The 25,116-nt window shown below is 42.2% G+C and overlaps 3 protein-coding genes across 6 annotated transcripts in view; 1 reads left to right on the top strand and 2 right to left on the bottom strand.

Moving 5' to 3' along the window:
• Positions 1 to 18,549, bottom strand: part of LOC306912916 (uncharacterized protein) — a 37,372-nt gene extending 18,823 nt beyond the window's left edge. Inside the window, exon 1 of the mRNA XM_079489376.1 lies at positions 18,472 to 18,549. The gene's annotated coding sequence lies outside the window, so the exon portion shown is untranslated. The remainder of the gene's footprint in view (positions 1 to 18,471) is intronic.
• On the top strand, positions 9,947 to 13,258 carry LOC306912821 (zinc finger BED domain-containing protein 4-like; the record flags this gene model as incomplete). Its single annotated transcript, XM_079489277.1, has 6 exons — positions 9,947 to 10,131; positions 10,756 to 11,443; positions 11,641 to 11,932; positions 12,117 to 12,295; positions 12,353 to 12,593; positions 12,750 to 13,258. 6 exons carry the CDS (start codon positions 9,947 to 9,949, stop codon positions 13,136 to 13,138), a joined length of 1,974 nt encoding a protein of 657 aa, XP_079345403.1. The 3' UTR covers positions 13,139 to 13,258.
• Positions 18,550 to 22,045: 3,496 nt separating the features above from the next.
• The window catches only part of LOC306912678 (uncharacterized protein), a 53,473-nt gene continuing 50,402 nt past the window's right edge, over positions 22,046 to 25,116 (bottom strand). For all 4 annotated transcript variants that reach the window (XM_079489082.1, XM_079489081.1, XM_079489083.1 and 1 more), the window contains one exon: positions 22,046 to 24,684. In XM_079489082.1, coding sequence (XP_079345208.1) covers positions 23,741 to 24,684 — 944 coding nt within the window. In that variant the 3' untranslated portion in view covers positions 22,046 to 23,740. The remainder of the gene's footprint in view (positions 24,685 to 25,116) is intronic.

Raw genomic sequence — 25,116 nt, 5'->3', positions numbered from 1 at the left:
CCATGCAAGGTACCAACCAGCACATCGGGAGCAATATGGGGTTCAGTGTCTTGCCCAAGGACACTTCGACATGTAGACAGGAGGAGCCGGGATTCGAACCGCCTGCTCTACCTCCTGAGCCACAGCCGCCTTGGAGTGCGCCAGGGGGATAACCTTATCAATCATATGATTAAGCAGACAATCTAGTTATACTGTCTCCATAAAGTGAAGCTACTACGAGAAGCTACTACGGGTCTGTACCAAATATGGCTTTTTATTTTATATTAAAGGGGAATTTCTCCCCAACACTTTTTTTTTTTACAAAAGTAAGTTGATAATTATGTATATTGACCAAATATATATATATATATAAAAAAAAAATATATAGGGGAGCTGAAGCTGGAGCTGCTCCTGGAGGGGTCAGCTCACGTAGACCAGGAAGAGTGCAGTGTCAACAATGCATGGAGTGTTGCTGTCACATCATCTAGAACAGATGTAAACAAAAAACAATTGCGTGATTGCATAGGAGTTCTAGCGTTAGACCCCTCCAGGAGCAGCTCCAGCCCCAGCTTCAGCTTCCCCTATATCTTTATTTTCTTTTTAATTATTATTTTTGGTCAATATACATAATTATCAACTTACTTTTGTAAAAAAAGGGTTAGGGAGGAATTCCCCTTTAAGTGCAACTCTAAAGAGTCGTTATGATCTGTAAAACAAAGGACGACCAGAAGCTTACCTTTCCCTCTTTCTCTTTGGCAGGTGAAGTATTAGAGGTTGTAAAGAAATTCAAATACCTGCGTCACATAATCAGGGATTATCTCTGTGATGATATTGTGCAGCGTCAGTGCTGTAAACTATATTATGGCCAAGCAAATATGCTGGAACGAAAGTTTCACATGTGTAGGCCTACAGACAATGTTAAAATAGCACTTTTTAAAACATATTGCACTCCACTATACACAGCTCACTTGTACTTTACTTTACTTTATTCGTTTATTTAGTCGGGACAGTGTATATTGATGAACATTACATTACAAATCCAGTGTAAATATACCAGATTTAGCAAAACATGCAAATTTCCATCTGCAGGCATCAAACAATACAAACAGGACTGACATACAGGACATAGCATACAAATACCTAGTACATTTCAAATACCTAGTACATTTCAAACATAATACGACTAGTAAGAATACAAAAATAAGAAAAGATTAAACTATAATTAGGGTAGGTTTACTCTGTTTTGGACTAAGCGTCATACATGATCACAAGACTGGTTATGTTTTAACCATTGTTTCAATTGTCCTTTAAAAGCTGTGAAAGTGGGGATCTCCCTCAGTGTGGGAGGGAGCTCATTCCAGTATTGACAACCTTTTATGGACAGTACATTTTGACTGAAGGTAGACTTTCTGCCAGGGACTTCACAGTCACCCCTGGATGCAACAGCACTTGTGGTGCCGTTATAGCAGTGCAAAAATGAAAAATAAACTTCAGGTGGCATATAATGATGCTTTTAGAATCTTTCTAAAACTCCCAGGATGGACCAGTGCAAGTGAAATGTTTGTGACTAGTAATGTACCCACTTTTCATGCTGTACTGAGGAATCAATTATGTTCAGATTTATGTGTAGATTGAAGGAGTCAAAGAATGTATGAATTATGGCCTTAACAGGGATCACACAGAGTGATACAAGGTTCTCCTCTTGCTTTTGGGATCACTGGAGGAAATGTTTTTTAATTGATATGGACTGTATGGACTGAAAATAGCCTGATAGGCTATCTCTATGTTTTATTGTTTGTTTTTGTTTCTTGTTTTCTTGAGTATGCAGGGGTTAAAGCCAAAAAAATAAATCCCAAGACCTTGCATCGATCTAGCGGGTAAATTAATAACAGGGCGCGTGCAGCACGCACCAATTTTTGGGGTGGTAAAATGGTGTTTTCATTAAGTTGCCTTTACTGAATGTGTGTGCCATCCCATGCTTCATTTTATAGAAGCAGCTTTTTGAAGTTCTGACTAGTATTATATATCTAGTCTGGGCAATCAATTCAAATACTGTTATCTTGAAATGATTACTGTAGGGCTTGATTTTACAGCCACATGGTGGCGCTGCTACATAGCAGCAGTGTGTTAATGTTAAAAAGCCCAGAGGAAGACACTTATAGTCAAATCTGAATCCCCACCCTCACTGTACGTTTTATTTTCCCTTTTTACCTCCTTTATGATGAGTTTTTTGGCTATATAGTAGTGTATATTTGTATGTCTCTAAATGTTATGATGAATTGACCATGGTGGACCCTCTTGTAAGGTGCTTTATTGGTCGTCCACTCACAGTTGACAGTTTTTGTATTGAGTTGTGCTTGAAATGTAGGCTACTGTAATTCTGCAAACTGTTAATACATACTTCAATCAAACAATCAATAGGCATGTACCCTTCAGTAGTCCATTATGCACCTTGCATAAGGTTGCAACTGAGAACAACAGTCAATTTCAAGAGAGACAACCCATTGGTTTGGCAACAACAATTAGATACAGGATAGGTGGGCAGTGGGCACTAGGGGCATCTGGGCATGGTACCATTATCAGATTTAATTTGGCCCTTCAATGTATTGTTTATTATATACTACTGTACAATGGGTCACAGACGACAGCTAGCCGCATACACAGCATTTTACATTAAAACAACGTCAAATGTAACCTGCATGTGCAAAACATCCAGCCGCGATTTTTCATTAGTTCACTGCGATGACACGTTATGTTGAAACCTTCACGTGAACGGTGAAACCACACGTGCCATTGAAATGCTTTGATTTCACAATTTGTTCTAATGTTGATCCTACTAACACTTCTCACTGCTAGACAGCAGACAGGGCAGGCTGAGGCGGGAAGGAGGGGCTGCTTGTTGTGCTTGAGCCCTGAGCCCTGCAGCATACATGCAACTAGAGGAGCAGACGCGTGCATGCGGGCGCTCGGTTATTAAGCAGCGGAGCCGCGGAGAAAATTATTATTATAAGTTTTTTTTTTGTTTGGCACATATTGTTGCCCCCATCAAATCACTTGACTAGCATAGCAAGCCTGCCTGCTGCGTTGTGACTGCTTCGGTCATGTCATTGTCCTTTACACCACATCCATTCTACACTGTACACATACGCCCCACCCCCATTCATTTTCTTTTGCGGATCTACACCGATCTCAATTATGGTCCCGATGAAATCCTCAAGACGGAAATCCGTCCCCAGGACGGAGCACCTTAAACCCTGAGTATGTTAAAACAGTTTAACATATAGTATACACTTGACCATATGCAGACCGCGGCCATCTTGCCAGCAAGGTGCAAACTAGATGCAATTTCCCATTGACAGCCCATTCATGCAAACAGAAAAGTCATATATGATTGTATTAAACAACATCTAACGCACGGACGGAGTGCAAAACATACTGGGCCTGGTGGGGACAAAAGAAAAATCATAATTCATAGGAAAATACATGTAATTTCCCCTCGGTTAACTGCTATACAAGTAAAGTAATTTAAATAGTGCCCCATTGGGAATGTGAGCACACACGCACATGGTAGTTTACGTATAGTATAAATTAATTACACCAAAATATTTTGCATTACCTCTAGAGAAAAAGAAAGATATAAAAAGAAGAGGAAAGGTAGAGAGGTACTGTAAACTTTAAACTGATTGCTGTAAGAGGTGAAACGTTGAAACTTCTGTTCACAGAAGCAGCATTTTAATTGATCAACTCCCTCACATCATACAGCTGATTAATTTGATCCAACCGGTGAGGTAATTTAAAGTTACGTCATGGTATTTACTTTTCCCCCTTTGGTTTTCAACGAACTGAAACTCTTTCCACATTGTTAACATCATGACAAGGGTTTTCTCCAGTGTGGACATCCCTTTAGCTGACGTGACTTTTACAGTGGAAAAGTGTGTGTGGATATACTGGTGAGCCTTCAGACTAGATGACTCACTGGTCACAGGTTTTTCTACAGTGTGTGGATATGCTGGTGGTATTTTAGAGAAGTTAACTGACAGAAACTCTTGTCACAAAGTTTACACTGGAAAGGTTTTTCTCCAGTGTGGATACGCTGATGTGTCTTCAGCTCCCTTTTCTGTTTGAAACGTTTGTCACAATATGTACAGTGGAAAGGTCTTTCTTTAGAGTGGTAACTCTGATGTACCCTCAGATAACCTGATGTACTAAAACTCTTGTCACATTGTTTACACTGGAAAGGTTTTTCTCCTGTGTGGGAAACCTGGTGTGACTTCAGTAGTCTTAACAAGGTGAAACTCTTGCCACAATGTTCACACTGGAAAGGTTTTTCTCTGAAACTGTGAATACTCTGGTGCGACTTCAGAGTAGTTGCACGGGTGAATCTCATGTTGCAATGTTTACATTGGTAAGGTTTTTCTCCTGTGTGGACATGCTGGTGTGTCTTCAATCTAACTGAATTACTAAACCTCTTGTCACAATGTTTACATTGGAAAGGTGTTCCTCCTGTGTGGTTACGCTGGTGTTTCTCCAGGTCAGCTGAAAAATAGAAACTCTCGTCACAATACTTACATTGGAAAGGTTTTCCTCCTGGGTGGAGACGCAGGTGTTTCTTAAGTTGAGCTTTGTGAGAATAACTCTTGTCACAATATATACAGTGGAAAGGTTTTTCTCCAGTGTGGCTACGCTGGTGTGACTTCAGATAACTTGCTTTGCTGAATCTCTTGTCACAATCTTTACACTGGAAAGCAGGGTGAATACTCTGGTGCTTCTTCAGAGAACGTGCATCGCTGAATCTCTTGTCACAATCTTTACACTGGAAAGGTTTTTCTCCTGTGTGCGTAAACTGGTGTTTCTTCAGAGAATATGCCCGGGTGAATCCCTTGTTGCAATGTTTACATTGGTAAGGTTTTTCTCCTGTGTGGACATGCTGGTGTGTCTTCAATCTAACTGAATTACTAAACCTCTTGTCACAATGTTTACATTGGAAAGGTGTTCCTCCTGTGTGGTTACGCTGGTGTTTCTCCAGGTCAGCTGAAAAATAGAAACTCTCGTCACAATACTTACATTGGAAAGTTTTTCCTCCTGTGTGGAGACGCAGGTGTTTCTTCAGGTGAGCTTTGTGAGAATAACTCTTGTCACAATATATACAGTGGAAAGGTTTTTCTCCAGTGTGGCTACGCTGGTGTGACTTCAGATAACTTGCTTTGCTGAATCTCTTGTCACAATCTTTACACTGGAAAGCAGGGTGAATACTCTGGTGCTTCTTCAGAGAACGTGCATAGCTGAATCTCTTGTCACAATCTTTACACTGGAAAGGTTTTTCTCCTGTGTGGGTAACCTGGTGTGTCTTCAGATTATATGCCTGGGTGAATCTCTTGTTACAATGTTTACATTGGAGAGGATTTCCTCCAGTGTGAATAAGCCGGTGTCTCTTCAGGTTATCTGCAACACTAAACCTCTTGTCACAATGTTTACATTGGAAAGGTTTCTTATGGTGGTTACGCTGGTGTCTCTCCAGGTCAGCTGAAAAATAGAAACTCCTGTCACAATACATACATTGGAAAGGTTTTCGTCCTGGGTGGAATCGCAGGTGTTTCATCAGGTCAGATTTGTGAGAGTAACTCTTGTCACAATATATACAGTGGAAAGGTTTTTCTCCAGTGTGGCTACGCTTGTGTGACTTCAGGGAACTTGCTTTGCTGAATCTCTTGTCACAATCTATACAGTGGAAAGGTTTCTCTCCAGTGTGGATATGCTGGTGTCGCCTCAGGTCACAGGCAGTATTGAAACCCTTTTCACAATGTGTACAGCTGTGGGTCTCTGAAGACCGGGACCTCACCCCTGAGAGAGAGAGAGAGAGAGAGAGAGAGAGAGAGAGAGAGAGAGAGACAGAGAGAGGGGTGAATATTTAGGTTAAAACAGAGTACAGGTACAACTTGAAAAAGCTTCGATCATCATACTAGTTCCTAGAGCACTAAGGCTTCCCTGTCAAAGTAGTTCTGCACTAGCCGTTTTTCTTTTTTCTTTACTGAATTCTGTTGATAATGTGTATGCATATGAACCACTGATATGGCCCTGTATTGGTCCTTAAAGAAACGGTAGGCGGACCTAACGCTGGATGACGTGGATGCGGAAGTAGTCCAACAACAACAAAACTCCATAGAATCGTTTTCCATCTAGAACAGATGTGAACAACAACAACAAAAAGGCTGCACACGCAGGACCCACATCCTGTTTTGGGCGTCCATCTAAATGCTAAATAAATAGCGTCAATGCTAGCGAGTTAAAATGAAGCCATCCTTGCTCTAGAAAGCGCCAATGTTTCCATCTAGACCAGGGGTTCTCAACCTTTTTGGCTGGGGACCCCCGGAAATGCTTTGGCCATGTCTCGCGACCCCCGTCCGGCACACACACTGCAGAAATAACCTTATAATAGAGAAAATATATCATAAATTAATTTTGAAACCAGATATAATCATTAAGGAATGTTTATGCATGTACTTTTTTTTTTTTTTTTTTTAATAATTTGGGGACCTCCCAAAATAATGTGGCGACCCCCAGAGGGGTCGCGACCCATGGGTTGAGAACCCCTGATCTAGACCACCGGATAATCAGCAAAGACCTCCGAACATCGCACGTTTTATCCAAACCACGGAGAGCTCCGTAGATTTCGAGTTATTCAGCTTTTTAGTCAGCCTGTATAATGAAAGGTGGACGGGAGCGCGGTTGCGCAACCCGGTCTAGGATCGCTAAAGAAGGAAAGGCCAACCCAAAATAATAATGAAAAAATAGAAATCAGTGATCCGGTTTGATATCAATAATAAAGCTTAACAGACGGAGTATTAAGCCAGAAGCAGTTGCTAGTTGGATTCCTTCTGGCGGAACGTTCCGCCACGAGCAGCTAATCTGTTAACTGTGCAGACTCTGTTTTCCACACAAATGTAGTTCCCGTCCTCGTGTTTCAAATCAAGAAATGAAAAAAATCCGCTCATCATTTTAAGTGATAAGTACAAGTCTCAATGTATATATAGTAATTGGGACTGATGGTTGATGGGCCACAGGTGTGGTATGTCACACTATAAATATGTATTGTTGTCTACTCATTCCTTGAAGGTCTGAGGAAGGACTGCGGCCCGAAACGTTACCACTTCAGTAAAGAAATATTTGGGAGCATAAAATGGTGTGCAGAAGTTTTTTTAATTTCTTGATTTGTGACTTTATTTTGATCCAGCACCCAGCCTATATAGGTATATAGATGTGCGTGTCCTTTTTGGCTGTTTGTTCAGCCTCCTCTACCGTGTTTAACACTGACTGACCTCCACTGGACTCCTCCCGATAATCACTGTCTTCAGTGTCAGCTTCAAGTTCAACTTTAACGTGCGGAGAGATGTCTTCATCCTTATCTTCACTTTTCACTGCTAGTAATGTCAACGTTGACCCATCAGGTTCCTCTGGTCTTTGAAGTAGCTCCTCCTGTTCCTCTTTAATCCCTGGAGGCTCTGGTTCCTCCTGAAGTAGACTGGGGCTCCTCTCCCGTTTAGGAGAAACCTCCTGTTTGATGTCTAGGAGCAGAAAAACAACATGTAAGTCATTAATACTGGATTCCGTTTTCTGGCCTTTCCATGTACAACATTAGCTATTACCAGTTACGAAGTAGACATTATAAAAGGTGGTTTTGGAAACGTAACTTCTGAAAAAAACAAGTTAATTAATACGATTTAAAGGACCTATAACATAAACTTCAACTTTTTCAAAAAACAAAAAAAATTTTTTTGAGCTCCCCTGTGTATTTTCTATCCCCACAAATATGCAATTTTGAACAATCAGGATTTCTCATCATATAGGCGCTTTTATGGAAATTGCTCTCAGGAACAGCTCAACTGATTTGGTCGTATTTGTGTTGTCATCAATGTCACCCTACTTTGTATAATTCCTCCCTATCTTCAGTCTTCAGTTCCAAATTTGCATTTCCACTTTGTTTACAATGTCCGCCATTGTTGATTTTCCAAGCTGGCATGGAATGGAAACAAGCCTGGGTTTTTCTAGCATCAGTATTATAATGACTCAAATATTAAATAAGTTGCATATCAGCACCCCCACCACCTCAGGACATTGTGGTACTGCAGCTAAAACAGCTTCAGAAGCACAAAAGAAATGGTGCAACTCCCCTCTCCCCCTGCCTCTCTCTCACTCTCTCTCTCTGTAATTAGCAGGCAACAGTGCAACACTATCTCTCTCTCTGTTTCTGGCACAACAGCGCCACTTTTGCCTCTACTGGTACTCAGTCACATAGTGGTACTCATAGTCACATAGGTGAAGACGGACATTGCTGTTCCTTGGAGTGGTTGCACCACTCAAAAATAAATGTCATGGACTGGTTATATCAGAGTGGTGATTGAGGCTCAAACCATTACAAATAAGTTTGAGGGACATAGACAATATGATATAAACCATTAAAAACCATTACAATTCATGTTATAGCTGCTTTAAGCGAAATACATATTTCTTATTAGAAAAGGTTAGAGCAAAATGGTTAATTTGAATCACACTCATAACAAAATATTAAAACAATACTTCATATGTGAGCTCTGATTTGGGAGTAAGTTAGGCTGTAGGCCAAACATGTACAACAGGACTCTTTCTGTAGGTAGGCCACCTCCAAAGTAGACCAATCATAGCTCATGCCTTCAAGTGCATGATGTTATGCAAGACACCTCCAGACATGAAAGCTTGACTGGTGTCTGGTGAAAGTGAATCTGTCATACTGATGTTCATGATGATGTGGCTCTATATGGTGTAGAAATAAGTCTGTGAATCTGTCTGTGACTGGTGCAAATTTCAGAAACCACTGTATCGATAATCGCAACATTTATTGTGTATGCTATTGTGTGTGCATCCATTATTTCATCTAAAGAGTTAAGTCTTAAAAAGAGAAATAGAGTGGCCGCACACACTGATAGCCAAAGTGCCGATTATTTATTAGGATGCAGAGTAAGAACCAAACTTTCAAAACCGCCCTCAAGACCCACCTCTTCAATATTGCCTTCCCTAGCTAACCCTTCTCACTATCTTTCTTTTTAATGTTTTTCAGCTTTGCGTTTTTTCCTTTTTCTAATAAAGTTGTTTTTATTTTGTTGTTACCTCTGTAAAGCCCCCCCATGTAAAGCGTCTTTGGGTACTCTTTGGGAAAAGCGCTATATAAGTTTGAGATATTATTATTAGAACCAACGTTTTGGCAGATACAACTGCCTTCTTCAGGGTATCTGAAGGCAGTTGTATCTGCCGAAATGTTGGTTCTTACTCTGCATCCTAATAAATAATCGGCACTTTGGCAGTGTGTGTCTTTTTAAGACTTAACTCTTTAGATGTTTCTGCCGTGAGCTGGCACCACTACTAAGACTGGTGTGCGTTTAGCATCCTCCTGCACATCCATTATTTCATACCATTTCGTCCTAATATGTGATTTGTGAAACGTTGTGATAGGGAATCCTGTGATAGGGAACACCATATGCACGCATAGGCCTAGAATATAGGACAGTAACGACCAGAGTATTGGACTCGAGTCATGATGACTCGACTCGAGTCCGACTCGAGTCATTGATTGGACGACTTGCAACTCGACTTGGACTTTAGGGTAAAAACTTGAGACTCGACTTGACTTGGAAGACAATGACTCCAGACTCGACTCGACTTGAGACAAGCTAACTCGGACAACTTGTAGCATTATGTTGTTTTTTCATTGTATGTTTTTTTGTCCAGGCAGGGCGGTCGTGAACGTCACGTTACGCCCCGCACCAGAGCGAACGCCACGCTATAGGTTTACACTTGTATTGGTTTGATTGATTGATTGATTGGAGACAGGCATGTAAGCGAGAGAGCACGCAAACAGCCATGACTCTGATCAGTGTGGGCACACACAACAGTGCGGCTGTTTCTGTTTGTATCTACTAGGCTAGGCTAGCTAGCAATGGCGACTGCTCCCGAGCCTCCTTCTGCAATTCCACCAAAAGTGATTCAGTTCGCTTTTAAAAACTTCCATTCTGATGGAAAACGCAGGAAGGCTCAATGCAAGACATGCGACGCTAAAATCAATGACAAAGAAGGAACCACATCCAACTTTGTCCGCCACTTGAAGACGGCGCATGAAGCCAAGTAAGTGAAACCTAGTAACCTACTGCCAATATAACTAAAGCTAACATTATTAGAAGTGTGTCCGGGTGTGCATGTGTGTGTTGGTGGATATATATGTCGTTAATAAGACAAACAATGCCACTCACCACTGTCGCGAACGTTGATGATATGTGACTGCACTGCATAAATAATAATATCCATCCATGGTAGCAAGCCCTCCGTTTTCCAACACTTTCTCACTTTTCATTAGATATATCCAGTTGTCAGCAGGATTAAGAACTTCATTAACTCCCACGCAAAACCTCTATTCCTTCCACTTTTCCTCCGATACGTTTTCTCTAACTATAGTTGCATTTAGTCCACTCCGTGTTATTCTTTTGGAACGTGGAGGATTAGGACCCCATGCCGGCAAAACAAATGCACGTGGAGTACTAGTAGGCAGCTAAATGTGTGCCTGATGGAGTGACGTAATATTAAAATACTACAAAACAAACGTGCATGCACGTTAAGAGATTATTTTGTGCTTTAGGCCTGTAGGCACTGCTGCAGTAAATTAATGTGTGTGCAATGAGTGTGTGTGCATGCATGCATTTGCTACACAAAAATGACAACTGTATAATATTTCTTGTTTTCCTTCTGTTTCAGATATGCAGAGTATATGAGATGTAAGCAGCAGCCAGTCCCTGGTCCCAGCCAGCCAGGAATTGGACAGTTTGCTGCTCTCTCTCACCCAGAGTTTTACAGACAGAATCATTCCAAACAGAGGGCCATGACTGACTCCATCATTATGGACCTAATAGTGGGATGCAGCCTTCCCCTGACTCTAACAGAAAATAAAAAGTTCTGCCACTTTCTCTCCATAGCAGACCCCAAGTACAAGGCCACTGATTATCGTTCTGTAATCAAGCACGTAGAATCCTCTGTTACAGCGACCCGCACTAAGATCAAAGGGATCCTTGCAGAAGCAGAACATGTTTCTCTGACTGTAGACATCTGGTCAGATCGTAGGATGCGAGGCTTCTTGGGTGTCACTGCCCATGTCCTGACTACAAACAAAGAGCTGTGTCTGAATTCCTACTTGCTGACCTGCAGTAGGTTCCGAGGATCACATACAGGAGAGAGGATCGCTGAGGCGTTTGAAGCTATCTGTGATGAATATGACATCAGACACAAAATGGACTTTGTGCTCTGTGACAACGCAGCTAACATGAAGAAGGCCTTCTCCATCTGCTTCCCCCAAGAGGAAGAAGATCAAGTAGATGATGAAGAGAGCCTGGACGACCCAGAGATATGGGAAGATCTGTCGGTGACCGACCAAGAAACTGTTGATCAGGTGAATGAGTGGCAGTAAAACATCTTTGCTTATGGTTGTGCACAAATACCATAAAATAATAACCTTTTATTGTAGTAGTTTTGTAATCTACAGGGCAGCCTTGTTTTGTCTACTCATCGTTAACTATTTCTGTCATGTGCTCTCTGACAATACTGTTATGTGAAGAAAACCATAATTGAATTGTTTGAATTCAACAGGCACTAACCAGAGGAAGCCCCAAACGCCTACAGTGCTTCGCTCATACCCTACAGTTGACTATAGGCGATGGCCTTAAGGAAGCTAAGGTTGCAAGAGGTGCCATGGCAAAATGCTGCAAACTCAGTTCTCTTCTGCACACATCTACCTCCTTCCATGATGCTTTTGAAGAGAAGTTTGGTGAGCGAGGGATCCCTGCTGCTGTGACCACACGATGGGGTTCAACCTACCGCCAACTGAAAGCAGTGCTCTCATTCAACCAGCAGGAACTGAGCGATGTTGTGCAGGCCACAGGTTGGTGCTTGTCTGTTACTGCCCCTGCTGCTGTGTAGATCATGGCTGTAGCTCAGGAGAATGGGTTGTCTGATCACAGGGTCACATTCTATTCCTGTGTCATCAAACACACAGGGCTTGTTGAGTAGTATCCTCAACAAGCCTGAGTTTTAGAATGCTATGCTGTATCTCTTTCTCTATCTAGGTCACCAGGAGCTGATCTTCTCTACGAGAGAGTGGAGTCAACTGAAAGAACTGTGTGATATCCTCAAGCCCTTTTCAGAGGCCACTGATCTTACGCAGGGCGAGAAGTGTGCAACTATCAGCGCTGTTCTTCCCAGTGTCTTGTCCCTAAACAACCACCTGGAGAAACTCAAGCAGAAGGTTGGTTATTGACTCACTCACTCACTCACTCACTCACTCATTTATTCATTTGTTCAGGTTCGCTTCCTGGGAAGCATGGTCAGGTGCCTTCAGACCTCCCTCAAAAAAAGATTCCGTGGCATCCTGGTCAATGTGAAAATGGAAACTGCAGCACCAGACGAACCACAGCCTCTACCTTTTGCGGACCCTGTGTATATCAGAGCAGCTGTCCTGGACCCAGAATACTCAATGATGTGGCTGGAACAAGATGTCCTTGTCAACGATGACATCAAGAGGGAGGTGTCTGACATGGTGAAAGGTCAGTGAATGTACATCTATATTAATGTGCTCTAATACACACTAAAAGTATGGCACTGTATAAATGTACTCTCACACACCACTCAGTCACTTCTCAAACAAACTTGGTTCACTTTATTAATGTTGACTGTCAGGGTGATCATTTGTTGTCCATTAGAACTGATCCTACGGGAGGTGCCAGCTGACCAGACACCTGAGAATCCAGAGAGAGAGGAAGAGCTGTTGGAGGAGAACACTCAGAACAGTGCTGGGCTCTTCGCAGGATACAGGAAGCGTCGCAAGCAGGACACAATGAGGCCAGAAATTCAGCTGAACAACTACCTTAGCCTTGATACTGATCAGAAATGTCTCAGCTTTTGGGAGGCAAACAGAAACTCCCTCCCTGCACTTTATAAGATTGCCATTAGAGCACTTGCAGTGCCCGCAACTAGTGCTCCAGTCGAGAGAATCTTTAGCCACGGTGGCATCATTTTGAGACCACATCGTTCTCGGATGAAGGGCACCAATCTCTCGAACCTTGTGTTTCTCAAGTGCAACAATCTGTGAATCTACTGTATGTAATACAGGCACTACTTGACTCTGTAACATAGGGTTAGGTTTAAACAGGATGTTAACTTGCACACATTTTACTTTGGAAAGGTTTCATTTATCCAGCTCTTATTTTCTTTTATAACTCTTACATTTAAAATGTTTATCTCTTTAGAATTGTCAAAATAATACTCATGGTGGAGTGAGTTTATGCAAACATCTTGACAAAAAAAAAATCCCTTAAATGGATGGTTATTTATGTTTGTAAGCACTGCTGTCTGTGTGCTGTTTAGTTTACAAAGCACCTTGTTTGCACTTTGCACTGATAATTTTGCCTTTGTAAAGGTAGCTACCTCGAATGTAAAACAAATAATGATACACTTGCAATTTAAATGTTGTTGCAAAATGTTAAAAATAAACATCTTTGTGTCAAACATGCCATTTCTTTAATGGAATGTAGCCTTTCCCATCTACCTAGGCCTAAATGATCAAACATGTAATGGATAAATGTATAGCTTTTAAGCTTGATGCTGGTTTAATGCATGCAGAGTTGCAGACTAGTCTGCATGGTATTTTTGACATTGACTTTAGGAAGATAAGCTTCCTCCAAGATATACACCTGAGATATAACCTGTGACTTGACTTGACGACCTTGTGACTTGACTCGACTTGACAACCTTGTGACTTGACTCGACTTGACTTGACACCTTGTGACTTGAGACTTGACAACCTTGTGACTTGACTCGACTTGACTTGACAACCTTGTGACTTGACTCGACTTGACTTGACAACCACGTGACTTGACTCGACTTGACTTGACAACCTTGTGACTTGACTCGACTTGACAACCTTGTGACTTGACTCGACTTGACAACCTTGTGACTTGACTCGACTTGACTTGACAGCCTTGTGACTGGACTCGACTCGACTTGACTTGACATAACCTTGTGACTCGACTTGACTTGACTTGCCCACAACAGAAAAACTTGAGACTCGCTTGAGACTTGGACCAAATGACTTGCTACTCGACTCGGACTCGGATCAGAGGGACTCGTGCAATTGTCTGGCGACACCAGTGTGTTAAAGTTAACAAAAACCCCACAGGAAGACACTTTTATACATGTAGTCTTCAGTAGTTATGTAAACCATGCACCTTCCTTGCATATACAGTAAGGGAGTTAAGGTACGTTAACTGTGTTAGATTCCAATGGTATACTACATTTTGAATTAATTTCATTATACTCTAAATATTTTTTTCAAATGGGATTTGGCCGTACAGATGTGTAGAATGTGTTCTTTAATATGTATTTTTACGTGCGCTCTTTCTTGAGTCTCTCCCCTCCTCTCTCTCTCTCGTCTTCTCTCTCTCTCCTCCTCTCTCTCGCTCTGTCTCCTTGTAATCTGTACTCTTCTGTGCTTTTTAAACATGCACGAAACGTTGACGGTGCTTTAAACTGCTGCTGTTGGCAGTGGCACTTGGCAGAGCAGTAGGCTGATGATCGAAAAGTTAGTCTAAAAACTAACATGACCAGACAGAAAATTTTAGTGTACACCCGACAAATAACATATTGGATGTGTAGATTCTAGAGATCTCTTATGATCTCCACCTGTCTGCGACGTCTGATGATGTGATATGATATCACCGTGTGAGTGATAATGAAATGACACGAGTCTTGGTTATATTAGCCTATGCGCAGCGTCCCGCTGCTGAGTGCTCCTGCACACTAGACTGTAAAGACGCACACATACCATAGGGTAAACTTGATATAGACAGGGGAGTAAAACACTATGAGAAAAAAAAAAGAATCGAAACAACAATTACAAAATTAAACAAATTAAAGTTATTTGGTTATTTGGTCTTATCGCTGCTTGCAGCTATATTATATGATTATTATTTTCCATATTCGAGCAGCCCCAAACTTGTGTAAAAAAGTACCACATTTGGCCTGATGGTGAAATATAGGTTCATTGGGTCACATAGTTAGGGTTCATCTTCCAGGTACCCCCTCACCCCTCCTCTCTCTCTCGAAAGCAATTTTATGGACTGGACCTTGGGTGTTGAAAAGCCGATCGGTAGGCTACTTTTTGTTTTTGCAGAGCAGACGGGTTGTTGATTAATTTGTTTGGCGGGCCGAGTTGGCTCCCGGGGCACGCATCACCTGACCCGCGCATCACTATTACATACCTATCCTGTACAACTTCACTACCGGTCTCATCCTTGCATCAACCAGTCCACATCTCTGGTCCATCTCTCTCGGTTCCTCTTTGGAGGCCATGTAGATCTTTGGAGGCCAGTAGATCTCTCCCTGTGGTGATCTGTAGAAATAAAATACCTTTTAGTTCTCATTCAGTAGAACAGTGGTTACATTCAGTAACCTAATAGAACACATAACAGATAGGAAGAAGATCACTTAATTCTACATCCGGTTCCGATTCTGGGGGAACCTGTCTACCGAGCAATCTTTGTTACTACTCTCACCAATGGTCATGAATTGTGGGTCATGACCGAAAGAATGAGGTCGCGAATACAAGCTGCCGAAATGAGTTTTTTCTATGGGTGGCTGGCATCTCCCTTAGAGATAGGTGAGAAGTTCAGCCACACGAGAGAGACTGAGTAGAGTCGCTGCTTCTTCGCCTGGAAAGGAGCCAGCTTAGGTGGTTCAGGCATCTGGTTAGGATGCCTCTCGGGTGTCTCCCTAGGGAAGTCCTCGTCCCACTGGGAGGAGACCCCGGGGCAGACCAAGGCGTATTTGGATGAAACACATCGACTCGCTGGCCTTGGAACGTCTCGGGATCCCCTAGGAGGAAGTCACTAATGTGGCTCTGGAGAGGGAAGTCTGGAGCTCTCTGGTGGAGCTCCAGCGACCTCGCGACCCGACTACGGATAAGCGGTTGAAGATGGATGGATCATGGATGGATGGATGGTGGAACCTTCAAAATACGGGTTTCACTGAAAAATGCTGTCGGTTAAAGGGACACTTCACCCTTTTTGCAAAAGAATATATGTCAATGACGAAAGTGTTCTAAATCTTCTAAACCTCATTAGCATATATTTTTTTGCAAAAAGGGTGAAGTTTCCCTTTAAGTGATAATTTCAACAGAGATAAACTGGTGAGCCCAGAGTGGATGGTAACACTAACACTGGTAATCAGACCCACAGCTAAGCTCAGGGATTCCTGCAGGAAAACCTAGTCCTAGGGTCATATCTTGCCTTACCCTTTATCCCTAAAGTTTAAACTTGTTAGCCTTATTTTACTATTAAAAAAAGATGATCTATCGACACATTGTGAGCTTGTAGATTGGCTATTGAACTATTTTAAAATGTTTTTTTTTTTTTTAAATAGTACAACAATGATAAATACGTTTAGGGATAAGGGGTAAGATTTGTCTTTGTCTACATCAGTGTAGTCTCTGTTGCCAGACTGTTGCCTCTCGCAATTTCCAAATGATTCCGTCGTACAGTCTGGAGCAATGGAAAAGTGGAGCCTCCTCCCCACTTCAGTTTCGTTTTTACAGTTGCGCAAATTTATCCTAATATGAATAGAAAACATCTAAGCGTAGATATCTATTTGCTTAGCAGAAAAGGATATAAAACAAATTAAATGTAAAGATATTTTAAAAATATATTTCAAACTTTCCTTATGCTAAGTTTAAGTAGCATGTGACATGTCAAACTAGGGGGTTTTCATGATTCTGAATCCATTCCAAACATTAGTTTTGCACAAAAAACACTCCTTGGGCTAAAAACAGCCATAGACACACAAATGTGCTGAGCTCATCACATGTGCTGACGTCTATGGCCGTTTTTAGCCCAACACTAATGCTTGGAATGGATTCAGAATCATGAAAACCCCCTAGTTTGACATGTCACATGCTACTTAAAGCATAAGGAAAGAACATTTTTGCCTGCCATAGGATGTTAATGGTAGGGTCACAAGAAACCCCTATAAAAACATTGCCCAATAGTGACAGCCGGTCAGCAAGTGGATTCATGAATGTATATGCAATATTGCCTATTGCCTACACAATATTTTAGGCCAATAAAAAAGACTATATACCAAAACAAAAGAAGCCTGTCGGCTGCCGGACTAAAGGGCAAATAGAGATTGTGTGAGGACAAAAGCTGTATATAGGAGGGGCTATTTTATCATGAACATTAGTGAGGACCTATTCTATGAAGACAGGTTGAAAAGCGGTGAAGTTGTCCTTCACAGCTGTGTGAAGTGATCGAGGGGCGCTAACATATTAAAGTCTAACTCATGTTGATTAGGTGATATAATGGTGATGTAAAACAAACAGTGCCAACACAAACATTAAATTATCTTTATTGTTAATGGCATTTAATGTTTGTGTTAGGGACAAGATGACATAAATTCTCCCTTCATTGTCGACGGCGTTTTTAAAACAAACATTGAACTAAAACAAACATTAAACCTCAAAAACAGCAAATTACAGGTTTCATACTCTCATTTTAAACGTGGGCCTCCCTAGTGTAGTGTTTAGAGAATATGGTTGTGGGTTCAAACCCTGCCGGGGTCGACGTCAGCAGAAAGGGCATGCGGTTGCAAAGGCTTCCTATAACGCCAAATCAAATGGGTTCAGATCTGAGGAGACGCGTGTGAAGCCAGTACTGGACGGGGTATCCGGACGAAAAAACAAATCCATGCTCTCATTTTAAACATTTAGTTCTGACATTTATTGTTGGTGCTCGGAGGTGTTCCTAGCCACAAGCAACCATAAACCCATACATCATCTCTCCTGGGGGTCCCTGGTACTAAACCTTTTCAGATGGGGGTCCCTGGCACTAAACCTTTTCAGATGGGGGGTCCCTGGCACAGCATATTTTCAGATGGGGGTCCCTGGCACAACAAATGTTCAGATGGGGGTCCCTGGCACAACAAATGTTCAGATGGGGGTCCCTGGCACACCATATTTTCAGATGGGGGTCGCTGGCACAAAACCTTTTCAGATGGGGGTCCCTGGCCTGACACAATATGTTCAGATGTAGCAGACATTCAGATGACGATCCCTGGCACAACACCTTTTGAGATGGCCGGGTGTCCCTGGCACAACTACAGATGGGGGTCCGCGGCCAAATACATATATATTTGGGGGTCCTTGACTTTATTAAGTTTTAGAAGCACAGTAACGTTATGGTTACATAAATAATAGAATGCCAAAACAACTCGCCCCGGGCGTACAGCCGGTGGAACTGCACGGCATGGTATTCCTAAAGTATAACCACACAATGCAGCCAAACAATGTATTACTGCTGCTAGTAACTACTGGTTGTTTATAATCACATGTATAACAAACAAATAAACACAACATGAATCAGTTCATCTTTTCACCTAGCTGTAGCTGCGTTTCTTTCAGTTGGTTGAGCTGCTAACAAACGCCCTCCTGCTGCTTAACGACGACACTGTTTTCAAACGAAACGTTTAATTCAGTTGTCTTTGTATATGAATTAAAGCGCCAACAGTCTGGCGAACACTCGCTCATAGGTTTGTGCACATGCGCACTAGCGCTGCTGGGGGTACAGCGCATAGATATGGTACAGCGCACGAAGAGCCATATAGTAAGACAGAGTTACGACATTGAGGGGGCAGAAAACAGCATGGTCACGTGGTTCATGTACCCGCGCGAGCACATAGACTCCAATGCATTCCGTAAACTTCCGATTGTCCCTTTTCAATAGAAGTCTATGCATGAAGTGAACGGAGTTGTCGTAACTCTGGCTCTGGGTGCATGCAGAGTAATCTAGTAAGAGAGTGGCGACACGCTTTGATGATCTCGCCGCAAAGCGGGGTGCTATAGTTCCAAAACATTGGAAGTATCCCATTGAGATAGAATGAGCACTTCCGCATTCCATTGTCACCATGGGAGTCAACGCTAGTGTCGCCACTCCTACTAGATTACTCTGGGTTCACGTACCACCAGCACTAGGCAGACTCCAGGTAGACTTTGTTGAGACGATCACAGTATCTAGCTGTTCCATAGCTGTATTACACTGTACCGTGGCTCCCCCTAGTGACGTGCTGCTGGACCAGCAGCACGTCACTAGGGGGAGATTTATTCACATTCGTGTATGCATTTTATTTAAATAGGCATGCTTGTCAACGGGAGGTAAATAAACCATGTCAAAAGGACATCCATTGTGTGCTAGCTGCTTCCTCAGTTCTATTGTCTTATTGAGCCGTGGCGTGCAGCTTTCAACATTCAACTAATCTGGATTGTTGTGAGCCTTCAGCTCTGCCAATATTATGGGCAAGGGATGCATATATAAGGACGCCACAACTTTTAGAGGGCTAAACTAATACTTCCAGACTAGGAACATGTTCTGTGCACAACTCCAAGTCATCAATATGCTATATATGCTATAATATACTATAGCTAGGGTACACCAGAAATTAAACATCAAAGATGAGTGCATGCACCCTTATTGCCATTGACTCGTCGTGGCTCTATGAGAGGTAGTTTTGCATACAACACAAAGAAAGGACTCCCAAATTAGGAACAAGATCAATATCAATGTCGGAGATCCAATTGGGCCCTATATTTCGGTTTTTGGGCTTCCTAAATTAATTCATTTGGAGGCCCGTTTGCAATTTTAATAGTTTCAGTGAGAACTGGAATTATTAATACATTAATTCAATATGTAATATTATTTATTTTGACAACTTTGGCAAAATGATTTGTCAGTTTCACCACAAGATAAATCAATTACACTGCTGAGTTGAAGAGAACCACTAGATTCCGGGCACAGACAAACTCTGCATTATCCAGATAGCTCTGCTGTAATGGTACTTGTAATAGTCCCTTTAAGATTCTGCCGTTCTGCAGTCACTGCGTGTGATGACTAGGACACATTTCCTTGTATCTCCGGGGAATACATTATTTTAATGGATTTCACCACATTTCTGACCTAACAGTAATGGGGTGGCAGTAACGAAGGCGGCTGCTTGTTCGATCCTGGGCTCCCCCAGAGTATTAGACTAGTCTAGAAGTTTCCTTGAGCAAGACACTGAACCCCTAATTGCACGTTGTGAACTTGTAGATCTGTTCTTTTGGTCACGTCCGGTGCAGATTAGGCTGCAATCACACAGCCCGTTAGGCAAAAAAAAGTAGATAAGTTACATATCTTGCGTAATGTTATAGCCTACATGTTTTGGAAAGGTTTTTGTTTATTAACTAAATCAATAGCAAAAACTATGAATAGCCAAATATTTTCCCAGGACACCTTTATAAATTCCAAGCCAAGGAACATGACTTAAATGTACAAAATCATAGAGAGATGCCTCTCGAGCGTCTCCCTAGGGAGGTCCTTGATGCACGTAGACCCCCGGGGCAGACCAAGGTGCAGTTGGAGGTGCACCCGATGGCCCATACGATGGGAGACATTTAGAGTAATTCCTGTGCATTCGATGGGTGGATTCATACTACATCGGGTGGGAGGAAACACATCGACTCATTGGCCTTGGAACGTCTCGGGAACCCCCAGGAGGAAGTCACTAATGTTGCTCTGGAGAGGGAAGTCTGGAGCACTCTGGTGACACGCGACACGACTACGGATAAGCGGTTGAAGATGGATGGAGAACATTGGGTAGATATGGTTTTATGAGCCAATGGATACCGTTTGGTGAAAGTTCTTCTTCCGCCCATAATACATAGGCTACATGCAGCGTCACATGCTTATGAAACTTTACAGTACGGTAAATTATCTACAGTAAATCCCAGTTGAAGAGAAGTTTGTACGTGAAAACATGAACAGCAAACACATCGTAGAAATGGATGACGACATGCCCAAAACCAGGACACACAATTGTTATCATGCAGTAAGACCTCGCCCTTGTCGCGTGCGATGTCACGAGACCTGGGCACCGTATATGGGGCTTTGGCTCGGGGTAGAGTAAGTAAGTAAAGTTTATTTATAGAGCACCTTTCACAGACAATTACAGTAACAAAGTGCTTTAACAACAATAAAAGTAAAACAAGTCAATAGTCAATACGTGGCTGGATGGTAACCGCAAGGTTGCCAGTCCGAACCCGGGCTCCCCCAGAGTTAGTGTCGAAGTGTCCTTGAGCAAGACACTGAATCCCTAATTGCTCCTGATGTGCTGGTTGGTGTCTTGCATGGTTTCCGCCGCCATCGGTGTATGAATGTGTGTGAGAATGGGTGAATGTAATGCACCATTTACCATTTATTTCCCCATGTATGGGGATTTTGAATTATACACTGACTGACTGCATGATTCCATAGTTAACTGTGAACTGTGAATTGTAAAATAAATGTTAATTTAACTCTTGAGTGTACAAATACTAAGTGCAACAATTTATATTTTATATAGGCCGGCATTATTTAACTGAAATATACAAGTGGTCCAGAATGGGGAGACACTGGGGTTCTTGCACTGGGGAGACACTGACAGTTCTTGCACCATTTTGAAAGTAAAATTAAAGACTTTTTAAGACCTTTTTAAGACCTCAGAAAATTTTAGACCCAAATAAATGCCGCAACTCGCAACAATGTCTTCCTATGTTGAAATTGTCAATGTAGGTGGGTGGGCCGGCGAGCCAATGGGAGGGCCAGCAGACCACCGTGGCCCATCACCATTACTCAGAATTGGAGATGCACAATATTGTTTTATTCTTTACCGATATTAATAACTTCCTGCTTCTCAAGAGCGATACCGATAACTGATAAATACAAATATATGTATAGATACAAATATATTTTTAAATGTATTTATCTGTATTAGCACACCTTTAGGTAACAAATAATAATAGTGGGCAAATATGGATTTAACATAGCTTTGACCCAACCAAATTCAGTACTGTATCATGACATTACTAAAAACATACAACTAACAAAAAACAGACTGTCCAAATGAACATATTTATTTTGTCAATTAAGACCTATGAGCTATGACACTGTTTTTCCATGAGCAGAACAAAAAAGCCTATGGGTGCTTTGTCACTTGTCAACAAAAGAAAATAGACAATACAAATATAATATAGCCTACAGATTTAAAGTAATAGGAATACCCTAATACTAGGGACTTTCTGAGAAGGGAACTTCTCACTGACGTTTTTATACACACTAAAAACCTCAGTGTTAATTTAACTCTGACTCAGAGTTAAATTAACTACTGAGGTTGCTGAGAGTGTACGGGACTACGGAGAGGAGAGGGGTGCGCGGACACATCTGAAATGTATCGACGACCATTTGAAAATGTTTTTACGACAATGACTTTATGACTCTCAGCCGTTCAGTCACTCGATCTGTCCCAGCGTCCCAGTCCCACTCCCAGTCAGAGGCAGAAAAGTCAAGGTCTGTTGTGATGCGTTAGCATGAAGCTAACGCATCACAACAGACTGTTGCAACATTTTCTGCAGAGGAAAATCAACAGCCAAACGCATCGATGCAGAATCATGCACGGCCGCATGTCTGCATCTAAAACTTTAAAATAAAAGTCTACGAGTAGGCTACACCACACCATGAACAGACACCACCGTGTCTGTTTACTGTAAAAACCTCATCTTCAAATGTAATACCTGCGCCACGTCTCTGTCTGCGTGTGTGTGTGTGTGTGTGTGCGTGTGTGTAATGCACGTAACTCGAGAACCGTTTGACCCACCGTTTGGCCTTTCACCTGGGCCAGGCTCTGCCAGTGGGCCTAATGAGGCCAACTCCTTTCACCTGTGCAATTTCCAGCCTCTGCCTCAGCCAATTGAGGCTCAACCAATCAGGCTCTGCCAGTGGGCCGAATTGACTGCCAAGTACACTTTTTCACAGTCAGTTTGCCCACTTCTCACAGCCAGGTTGCAATCTTCACACACACAGGCACACAGCCAGAGATCTCCAGCTATGTGCTGTGTCAAATGCATCCAGGCTGACAACAATGGCAACCCCACACCTGCCAATTGATTACTTAACCAGTCCACTTTTCACAGTCAGTTTGCAGTCTTCAGACACAGGCACACATAGATCTCCATGTGGGACACCGACTGACAGTTAAAATGGGTGCTATGACAACATATATCATTAGGTTCCCAAGTTGCATCGTTCCCAAGTAGGCCGGTGGCCAACTACAGGTCTAGTTAAGACCTTAAATTCATGATTTGTTATTTAAGACTTTTTAAAAAGGACCCGCAGGAACCCTGTCTGAATATCCATATATGGGCATATCAACACTGACACATCACTCTGACATCAGACTTGCACAGCATGGAAAAGACAGTTCTCAGCTTCCAAACCTCAGACGGTCTCAAATACCCGAGAATCTACAGGACCCAACAGTGGTCTGCTCAAGGGTATGCTTAGAACACTAGGCAACCAGCACTAGGTCGTACTACTGGGGCAGATCGGCGTGTGCACGCATCCGCCTGGGTGACGTCAGACTGCTGGGCGGGTGAGTGATGGGGAAAGTGGGATAGGTTTCAAAAACGCAAGGTTTCATAGTTATAAAATAACACTGAATGATTTTGCTATTTACAATAAAACAACTGATTGTGTCGGGATAGCTAATTTGGTAGAGCTCTCGCCGTTGGACCACAAGTTTGTGGGTTCAAATCCAGGCACCGCCAACTCAGCGTATGAGTCTTCAATAACCCTGACAATTACATGGTCTTCTTTTTCTTCTTTGGCTTATTGTTGTGCATGTTGTTCTTATTGCTTATTGCCTTCCTGCTTGGTCCCGCCTTATCGCTGCTTGCAGCTATATTCTTCCCTTCGGTTTTCAGAGAAGTTAACTGACTGAAACTCTTTTTCAAAGGTTTGTCTGCAGTGTGGCAACGCAGGTGGTAGTTTAGAGAAGTTAACTGACAGAAACTCTTGTCACAAAGTTTACACTGGAAAGGTTTTTCTCCAGTGTGGATACGCTGGTGTGTCTTCAGCTCATATTTCTGAATGAAGCTCTTGTCACAATACGTACAGTGGAAAGGTCTTTCTTTAGTGTGGTAACGCTGGTGGTACTTCAGATAACATGATTGTCTAAATCTCTTGTCACATTGTTTACACTGGAAAGGTTTTTCTCCTGTGTGGGAAACCTGGTGTGACTTCAGTAGTTTTAACGCAGTGAAACTCTTGCCACAATGTTCACACTGGAAAGGTTTTTCTCTATAACTGTGGATACTCTGGTGGTTCTTTAGAGAACTGGCCCGGGCGAATCTCTTGTTGCAATCTTTACATTGGAAAGGTTTTTCTCCTGTGTGGATACTCTGGTGTCTCTTCAGGTCATATGGATATTTGTAACTCTTGTCACAAAGTTCACATTGGAAAGGTTTTTCTCCAGTGTGAATACTCTGGTGTATCTTCAGAGTATTTGCCACGGTGAATCTCTCGTTGCAATGTATACACTGGAAAGGTTTTTGGGGATCAGTGTGGATACTCTGGTGACTCTTCAGGTCAGTTGGAAAAAGGAAACTCTTGTCACAAAGTTTACATTGGAAAGGTTTTTCTCCTGCAGGTGCGTCACACAGGTGTGTCTTCAGGCCAATTGCAGTAAGGAAAACCCTTTCACAATGTGTGCAGCTGTGGGTCTCTGAAGACCGGGACCTCACTCCTGAGAGAGAGAGAGAGAGAGAGATGTGGATAGGCAGGTTAAAAATAGTGAGTACAGGTACAACTTGAAAAGCTTCCATCATCAAAAAAAGTTCCTTGTTTGGGAGCACTTTTTTCTTCATATTTCGCTTTTCTTCTCCTAATTTAGTAACTGTACCAACTCTCCGTTTTCCCCACAAATGTAGTTCCTGTGCCTTTTTTAACCTTTATTTAACCAGTAAAAAAACACATTGAGACTGAAGTCTCTTTTACAATTGTGAACTGGCCAAGAGAAGAGGCAAAATAAGTGACACAGCTCTGCCAGTAACAATAAATACAAGACAATAACAGGACAAACATAAATACAGTACCCACTACCGAAGAAGCCAAAGGGAGAACAGGAACGTCTAATAACGCAACCATAAAGGCTAATAAATAAAAACTAAGCAACAGA

Source organism: Electrona antarctica, assembly GCF_951216825.1.
Source record: "Electrona antarctica genome assembly, chromosome: 20".
Classification (NCBI taxonomy): domain Eukaryota; kingdom Metazoa; phylum Chordata; class Actinopteri; order Myctophiformes; family Myctophidae; genus Electrona; species Electrona antarctica.
Note: the sequence above shows the minus strand (reverse complement) of the source record. Positions and strands in the feature narration are given on the sequence as shown.